The sequence below is a fragment of the Mizuhopecten yessoensis genome, unplaced genomic scaffold (assembly GCF_002113885.1).
Source record: "Mizuhopecten yessoensis strain PY_sf001 unplaced genomic scaffold, ASM211388v2 scaffold9833, whole genome shotgun sequence".
Lineage (NCBI taxonomy): Eukaryota > Metazoa > Mollusca > Bivalvia > Pectinida > Pectinidae > Mizuhopecten > Mizuhopecten yessoensis.
The window spans coordinates 274,779-284,724 of record NW_018408245.1 but is presented as its reverse complement, the minus strand read 5'-3'; the positions used below and the strand labels follow the sequence as shown (position 1 = coordinate 284,724).

At 36.1% G+C, this 9,946-nt stretch overlaps 1 protein-coding gene across 5 annotated transcripts in view; it reads left to right on the top strand.

The window, feature by feature from the left end:
• The first annotated feature begins 597 nt into the window (after positions 1-597).
• LOC110458811 (dipeptidase 1-like) overlaps positions 598-9,946 on the top strand; it is a 54,384-nt gene continuing 45,035 nt past the window's right edge. Inside the window, exons 1-3 of one of the 5 annotated variants that reach the window (XM_021510730.1) lie at positions 684-765; positions 2,862-2,970; positions 3,516-3,763. In XM_021510730.1, the coding sequence (XP_021366405.1) occupies positions 2,920-2,970; positions 3,516-3,763 (299 nt within the window). In that variant the 5' untranslated portion in view covers positions 684-765; positions 2,862-2,919. Of the gene's footprint in view, positions 766-969; positions 1,018-2,861; positions 2,971-3,085; positions 3,764-9,946 lie in introns of those variants that run through there. The other 4 variants (XM_021510733.1, XM_021510731.1, XM_021510734.1 and 1 more) reach the window with 4 other exon arrangements.

Sequence of the window (9,946 nt, the reverse complement as noted above, 5' to 3'; positions counted from 1 at the left end):
TTTATTTCTGCATGCTTACTGTTCAAAAACTCCATATTTTGGTTATTTCTGCATAGCAACGCAATTTTGTTGCTATGGTAGGGCTTCTACGCTTGCGCATTGGAAAAAAAATCTTCACCAAGACAGATTGCCCCAATTAACCAATATGATATTTATAACAGTAATTGGTTAATAAATTCAAGTTGAAATTTTCACTTTTTATGAGGCCAAAAGTTACCCATAACTCCCCAAGGAGGGATGGTGGGAGGGGATAGTGTGTGTGTGGTGGGAGGGGATAGGGAATATGTGGTAGGAGGGGGTAAGGGTGTGGTGGGAGGGGATAGGGGATGTCTGGTGGGAGGTGATAGGGGATGTGTGGTGGGAGGGGATAGGGATGTGTGGTGGGAGCAAGGTCACATGACGACCGCTCATGAAGCCGCAAAGCATCATATAGAAATATCCGTAATATTGTTATATAGTGTATCATCCCTCCTTCTAATTTTACATTCTCAACTCTGGTCGGTACTAGCATAATACATCTGTTTGTGTACTATTCATGCCTGTGTTTAACAAGATCAAAATTCACGATCACGTTTGAAGTTCTTTGTTCATGGCGGAGATATAGCTAGGTCTATATAATGGGAATGATGATCTAGTTATCATTTATAACGGAGGGAAAAGTTCGGGACATATGTTACTTAGTACTCTACTGTGTATACAGGGAAGAGAAATCCTGTTTGTATGTTTCAGGAATATTCAACTGTGTATACAGGAAAGGGAACCCTGGTAAATATGTTACATGAATATTCTACTGTGTATACAGGAAAGGGAACCTAGGTTTGAATGTTACAGGAATATTTTGTATGTGTATACAGGAATGGAAACCTAGGTTTGAATGTTACAGGAATATTTTGTATGTGTATACAGGAATGGGAACCTAGGTTTGTATGTTATAGGAATTCTACTGTGTATACAGGAAAGGGACCCAGGTGTGTATGTAACAGGAATTCTACTGTGTATACAGGAAAGGGAACCCAGGTTTGTATGTTACAGGAATTCTACTGTGTATACAGGAAAGGGAACAAAGGTTTGTATGTTACAGGAATTCTACTGTGTATATAGGTAGGGAACTCAGGTTTGTATGTTACAGGAATTCTACTGTGTATATAGGTAAGGTACCCAGGTTTGTATGTTACGGGAATTCTACTGTGTATATAGGTAGGGAACTCAGGTTTGTATGTTGTAGGTATACTCTACTGTGTATATAGGTAGGGAACTCAGGTTTGTATGTTACCGGTATACTCTACTGTGTATATATGTAGGGAACACAGGTTTGTATGTTACAGGTATATTCTACCTGTTTTACCTGAATGTAGTTTGGAAGGATATATATCCCTCGTACTTTAACCATTGATCGTAAAGAAGATACAACGTTGCCGCTCTCTGACCTTGACCGCCTACCAAGGGCAAATTAAGCGATTTTGTATATTCCTGGTGAAAATCGTCTGCTTGGTACATGTATAAATTGCATGTGCCAAACTTCATTATTAGTCGGCAGTTGATTGACAGACGATAAACAATAAACAGTGACATCATGCTTTTTACCATGTGTTTATTTCAAACATCGCCCGTCATCACCTGAAATGAACACTTGACAGACTTACATACACGCTGTTAAGTCACCTTCGCGGTACCTTTGGCGGAACATTCTGACCTGAGATTATTAGGTTTTAGTAGATTTTGAAGTTAAAGTTGTGTTTGTGTTGGTTCTTTTGTCAGCAAATTGTCATGTAGATAAAAAGTGAATGCGTGTAACGTCATTCTACGAAGGAAACCAGTCCAGCGGCTCGCTAATTTACATTTGCAGGGGAGGCTTTTGAAAGAGCGAAGCACGTGCATGCTTTGTTGAAAAAATAATGTATCTACACGCATTGTCTATCGTCTAACATTAAATCATTAACTAATGAGAAGTATTGTTACATCGAAGACGCAGTAGAATTTCGAACAGATTATGCACGTGCAACGCTCTGCAAATGTCAACAAGCGAACCGTTGGATTGGCTTCCTTTATCGGGTGAAGGTAACACTTTATAACGAACGAACGAATAAAATTTCTAGATAACCTCAAGATGTACTAAAACCCTGTAGAACTCAAGATCAGAATGCTCCACCGATATTTTCCATGAAGGGGACTTGCAAGAGGGTTTGAAAGTCAGTGGAGTGTTCATTTCATGTGTTAACGAGCGATGTCGATCGATTCATGCTTTTGATTGATTGAAATAAACATTATAGCATGAAACAGCTGTTTATTGCTAATACTACACGATGTTACGGCAGACGATATCATTATATCGTTTTATCGTTTTCCGAAATGAAACCAAATGGCAACTGTAGATGGAAATTTATGGGTTTTCAGACCCAAAATAGGAGATAGGGTCTTTATTCATGCGATTTTTGTCAAGTTGTTGACTTTAACCAGCCATACAAAAGCTTCGCTCAAATTCATCAGAGTGGATGTTCAAACCCAGACGGCGAGCACGATGCATCTTCTTTGGTTATTCCCATTTATTGTTTATTGACAAAACAAATAACAAATTATAAGGCATATGTAATCCTTTCCACATTAAACATACCCAGGTTAACAAGGAAAATACGACAGCTGCCTGAAGAATCACAAATAAAAAGTTGTGAAACGAAGAAATGTATCACGCACGCTGAAAAAGAAAAGTTAATTTGAATATTTGGTTTATCTAGTTGACCCTGCATCATCTCACCGTAAATATTCCTTAATAGTACCACGCATGTGTTGACTGTTTCTTGTTTATCTCAATTCCTTTTGTGGCTGTTTCTGATTTACTTAAAATTATAAAATTGAATTTTCAGACATTCCACTTTTTTACCTCGAGTTCCATTTAAAAATCGACATCAATACGTTACAGGCATGGATATGTCTGAAGATCAGCCACTACTACAGCTACGGCGATCTAACACGGTAAAGTATGCTGTATATAATTCACTGAAGTAGATATGTTTATTAGTGGTACATAGTTTTTGTGATATATTTGTAAATTCGTCTTAAGGTTGCTGTAATATTGCATAATTATGTAAATGTTTCAAGCTTTTGTGACTCACAAATATCACAGGTACACCAGGCCCCGTCTTCTTAAGTGTACGTACATATTTGTCTATGCTCCGTCATGAGCCGCCGAGTGGTACTAATAGGGTCGTATAATGCATATGGGGTATACTTGGGAGGCGCCACACGTCGTAACTCGGTAGTAACCAGGTCACACTACCCTATGGGGCGTTTTGTCGCATAATCGGAACGAGATATCTGCGAGAGTCTCTGCGCAGTGGGTGGTTGTTCTGAAATATTTAAGCTGCTTACAAGTATCGATTATTAATCGAGTTCACGATTTGTGGGCGATCTTTTCATTTGAGAAGTTGTTCTGATTTTTCGACATGGCTGAGTTGCGGATGAGTGGTAATACTGGTGAATCGCGTTCTGAATTGGTTTCACAACTCTCGTTCAAACAGAAGTCCACGTTGAGTCGCTGGTCAGTCTCCCTGGCCGTTGTTGCTATAATTGTCATAGTCGCTCTGGCTATTGCTTTGGGTATCGTTGCCGGCAAAGATCACGTGGTAGAGAACACGACACCATCAGTATCGACGCCAGCTACACCCTGTAAACTAACCACACCCGACTGCTTCTCTCACGAAGGTTCGGCGTCAAGGAACTTAGATGTAGCTAACTGTGTGTTGGAAAGTTATCCACTTATAGACGGGTAAGTACTGTGCATGTCATAACGCAAACGTCTCATTGTACAAAATACGTGCCTTAGCTAAATGATAACTAATACCGCATATGAAACAAATATTTTCTATAAAACTATTTGAGATCGGAAGTTACATTGCGCGTTCGCCATTACTGCTTTCTAGTCTTAATTAGTTCCCTTTGTCACAAACCGCATTGTATATTTGTCCTAAATTACCATAATTTGTTTCGAATGGTCGGTAAAACAAGTTCTTCCCATAACATTTCCTTGTATTCCCTCTTTAAAGCCAATTGTCTTCAATTCATTTTGTTAAAGGTTTAAACTGTACTTTTATCTGATCACTTATTCCTTCATAATACTTTTATTTCAATTTGTTGGTTGGTTGGTTGGTTACGGGTTTTTCGTCTTCCTTCATGATCTCTGACAAGTCTGTGTTCGGTCGACGTGAATAAGCAAGACAATCGCCGACTTCCGCCTCGAACACAAAAAATCAAAATAAAACAAAGGAGAGAAAAACTATTAAAAACATTCGATGAACTTTTTAATCTTCTCACGAAAACAAACCTCATTTTCCCATTGATACCCAGGGAAGTCTTCATTTGTAAGGCTGTTTTGATGTATGCGTCCAATGTATTGCAATTTAGAATGCATTGACCCATGGAAGATGTAAGTGCTCTTTGTGACTGACTTTGCCAAAATATGTTGCAGGGAAAAAAATAGAAAGAGTGGTGCGATGTTGTTGGCAAGGTCATTCTGTTCCAGGTTGTTTGACTTACTGTACCATAAAGTTGTTATTTATGGGAGTGGTTTAAAGGTCATTAACTTCCTTTCACATTAGGTACAATGTACTTCTATTTAACACTTTATGAGCAGTTATGGTACTGCAACCATTAATCGTGAAGAGGCATGTGTCTAACAATGATAATAATTCGAGTTTCGTATCAACCGCTTTATCACAACCTAGTTCGTAGGTCGTCTCAAAGCGGTTCACAAATTATTATCCGTGGTTATAGGGCCTTTGCAACCAGCCAATACCTGTTTCAACTCACTGGGGAGCATACAACCGGAGCTGCCATTTCGGCGCTAACAGCTAGCATTCAACAATTCTAGCACTGCCCACGTACTCATTTACAGCTGAGTAGACTGATACAAACGGAGTAAAGTATCTTGCTCAAAGATACAACACAGTGCCGTGACTCGAACCCGCAACCCTTAGGTCACGAGCCCGGCGTCCTACCACTGGACTACCGTGCCTCCGTAACGGGAGCGGGACAGCTCTATCCCACTATAAACTGATTGTAATGGCTAATAATGTATCACCAATTGAGAACATATATTACGTTTCGTTTGCCGAGATATCTCTACCCACCTCTCTTCCGTTATTCCGTATATATCCTCACTCGTCGTCACTCTCTGCTACTTGACTCAAAAATGCTCTTCCCGTCATCCCTTCGCCACCTCTCTTTATCTTTTCTCCGGAGTTCCTCACGACGTTACATGAGTATGCACTGTTTCAACTTTTACGCATTAATGAAGATTAAAATACTCATTGACAAAACGCATATATTTCAGATAAGCACCCTGTAATGCCCTTCCCTGTAGTTGAATAGTCATTAGCTAGAGCTCCGGCCACATCTGGCGTCGATTGACCAAATAAGGGGAGTGCTGACCATACATTATGGATGCTACTGTTGAACAGAGCCAGTGGCACAGGGGTCATCAATGACTGACCATTACTTGGTAGTTTATTACAGAACGATTACTTACATCATACAACTGACCACACAACTGTAGGGACCCCATATGAAGCGGTATTCATGAAAGTGTGAATGCCATAGATATGACAGAAAAACTGAATACCGCGCGAAGTTTTTACGTGATAAACATCCATGGTCCTATGAACGTTATTGCAGTATTATCTAGTGTTGTCGCCTAGCGAATGGAAATATTCCATTTAAAACTTCAATAATTGAAAAATTTATGATTAACTCATTCACCCCTGAAGTTTCATTATGAACTATTCTAACCTTTGAATTGGAAGAGTTCAAATGTGTTTTCAGGGGTGAATGAGTTGATGAGCATAATTCTAAATATTTGCTAAGGTATTATGACGTCATATATACTTGTAAGGAATCAATTTTTTAATATAGAGAAATAAATATAAAGTCTTATTTTCCGTATCTGTATATTTTATATCTAATTGACTGTACATCTCTCCCCAAACCTCTCTCCCTTTTTTAAATTCAATCGTTTGAAACGGTGATAGTTTATAAAGTGTTGGGGATGTTGTCCTTTATATAGCTCGACTGTTCCGAATTCCTCTCTCTTATCTCAGTGACTTTTTACCTGAATTATGAATTATTTACATTTGTATAATAATAAATTTCATAACTGTTTGGTTCAGGTTTAATAAAAATGGATCAAGTACAATCTTTACATAATGTCGTCGCTATAAAACTGTTGTATACTCTTTATTAGAATGTTGCATTACCTTATTTTTAAAAGAAAATGCTACTCTTCTCCCCTCCAAATCGTCTCAAAACCCCGCCCATACCCTTTCATTTGGTTTAACCCTTTCAACCCTAGGTAATTTCATGGACTCTTTTACCGTGCATTATCGGGATGAGTCCATTATGATCTACAGTGGTGAAATGGTTAAGTTAACTAATACAACCGTTAAAACGTAAAACCCTTTTCCTCTGTATCTGTATAAAATATTATTATGTGAGATTATATATATATTTATGCTCTCATTTTTTATTCATAAATTCTATTTTTATACACCACACAGAATATCAGTAGATAATTATAACTTACCTATATTACAACGTGTTGTACACCACACAGAATATCAGTAGATAATTATGACTTACCTATATTACAACGTGATTTGCTCCAAACTTCACGAAAAGCAGAGCGAATCTACAGAATTGTAGAGATAGAATCGATCAGAAAAAAATATGAAAGGTGAAATTATCAAATATTAAAATCAAGATCTTCTGTAAAATTCTTTCAGACAAAAATCTACTCATGGGATAACACATGAACTTGACCAGTATTATTTCTGTTTTTCCCTCCATTCTGAAGAGTTTCAAAAACATATACAAGTGGTCGATTGGTAGTTATATAAACATACGTACAAAAATACACATAAAACACACTGTTTGTCTATATCAAAACGTGAAGCACAGTGTGACTAAGGAAATTAATTATCATATATATACATACGGTATGTCACCTCTAATTTTGCTCAACTGATATTGGTCTCAGTGTTTATGTGAATCCTATTTTCTCTCACGCCTCTACCCAGGATTTAATCGATATAGAAACACCTCCCGTTTTCTCAAGTGAATTATGCCGTGTACCGGACCTATTTTCATGATCATGAAATACTGATTAGGAACTTATGATACTTCTATCGGCATGACTAAGCTTTGATAAATCATTGATGAAATAACAACCATACCTTGCGTTTGTTCTATTTATAATTAATATGATTAATATAACTAATATGTGAAACGTCATAGGAGTGTATTGATAAACGGAAATAGGAAGTGCATCCCTAGTTGAAAATTCAATGTAGGGAGACAGTATCACAATTTCCGCATATTCTGATGTTCAATATTAAACTGATAAATATTGCATGTTTATTATTGACAGAACAGTGTGTTCTCTCAATATTAAAGTATTTCAAAGCAATCCAGGCATTAATTCAGTTGTTTTTTATCAATGAGTCACATGTGTCCATTTTTCTGTTCTTCAGGAACCCGGCTACCTATTTCACTACTGTGAAGTTTTTCAAGAACGATAACTCTTTACATGCAATTACTATTATTATTTATTATTTATTATAAAATGTCAATTTTGAAACGTTTATAGATAATTAGTTTTACACAATTTCAGCATTTATTAAATTGATATACATTAATGCAATACTAATCTATGTCAGTATCATTTTTATTGACATTATTTTGCCTAAAATTGTGTCTTTCATTTTTTTTTCAAAACTCTCTCCTTTTTACATAAATTTTCATTTCAAATCCTTTAAATTCTGACAACCTTTATTTTTTTTGTGGCAGAAAATTTTCTTTACTTCAACGCAATATAACTACAAAATTGGAAGAAATTCTACCGAGAAATGGTGACACAATCCTATTACCTTAATAGGACGTAAAACACACACAAACCGTGTATTAAGTGTAAATTTCTTTTTTTTAAATGGAGTCAGAGACTAGGATTGGAAACGTGGACGATGATACTGTCCTTCTTACCGTCTAAGCTACACCAAGTAGTTACAAAACGAAAATAAGGGAAGGTGACTGCATGTGCGAAAAAGTAAAGTGGAGTTATCTAGTGTTTTTCCTACAATGAGACAGAGCTCCTTTAAAAACCATCGTCGACACATGTGTATACCATAGTAAATAAGCCCGTGCTATGTAAAAACCATCAGTGTCATCAACGTTTACGTGATATTTACATAAGTACAAAAAGAAGTCATGTCATATTGACCAAGTTTTAATATTCACAAAAAGGTTCCAAAGGCAAACATTCATGTTTCCCTTAGTCCATTTCTGTAAAAAGGTCAAATTACGTTGTTTTAAATTCCATTGGCAAACGTTTTCCTGGTTCTCATTATCTTCTTTTATCAGTTAATTAATATTTTAAGCAAATGTCATGAATGCTGGTTTTATCCCCATGTGTCATACAAAGTTGCAGAGGTAGAAACAAAGATGGGTGGCAAATGTCGTTAAACGTGCGCGTCACACATGACTATTTAATCATCATTAATAAGAAATATCACACCAAGAAGGTGTATACATTCCATAAATACATTATCAAGTGCTGCTCGTGTTGTTCATATTGACATTCAACTCACCGTACAAAGTCCCCCTGTAGCTGTTACTGGCCCGATACAAACCATTTATGTGATAACCTGCTCATGTTCAGTTATTATTACACGGCCAGTTTTTATGTTTGACAGATTTTGCCAGTGGTTGTAGATTTTGACTGAAATTGGAAATTCTATATGGTGTCTCTTTACTTATGATCCTTCATATCTCCTTTTATTAGACCTATTTTCTCATTTTATTTCGCTCAAGGTAAAATACGTAACAGGTTGTCAGTTTCATCTACAATGTTAACTATGGACTTCATGAAGATTTGGCGGCCGTCTTGTTTTCAAATACACTGGCCATTTAGATACAAAAAAATATTACAATAACAATAAACACAACGCTCTTTTGAATTTGTTTCCAACACGAAACTAGCGACATTCATGACAATTTGTTCATAATTAATCGATTACGATAGAAAGAATATGCAAATCATGGCCGCCATTTTGTTTTGTCGTTTTGAACCACCCCTTAACCTATAAAATCGGCTTGGTCGCTCCCATGTTCAGATTCAGCACATAATCTAATAGGTAAGAAAGAGGGGTTACCAAATTCTATTTGATAATCCGTGTGTATATAAATACGTTGTTTTTATCAGAAATGTGGAATATCTATTGGTATCCCGAAAGGTGGGTAGGTGGTAAAGCAGTTTCCAGCTAACTATGACATTGTACATAAACAACTAATTATGACATTGTTCATAAACAACTAAATACAACATTGTACATAAGCAACTAATTACGACATTGTACATAAACAACTAATTATGACATTTTACATCAACAACTAATAACGACATTGTACATAAATTCCTCAGTATTACGACATTGTACATAAACAACTAATTTCGACATTTTACATAAACAACTAATTACGACATTTTACATCAACAACTAATTACGACATTTTACATCAACAACTAATTACGACATTGTACATAAATTCCTCAGTATTCAGACATTGTACATAAACAACTAATTACGACATTTTGCATAAACAACTAATTACGACATTTTACATCAACAACTAATTACGACATTTTACATCAACAACTAATTACGACATTGTACATAAAAAACTTATTATGACATTTTACATAAACAACTAATTACGACATTGTACATACAAAACTTATGATGACATTTTACATAAACAACTAATTACGACATTTTATATAAACAACTAATTACGACATTTTACATCAACAACTAATTACGACATTTTACATCAACAACTAATTACGACATTGAACATATACAACTAATTACGACATTGTACATAAAAAACTTATTATGACATT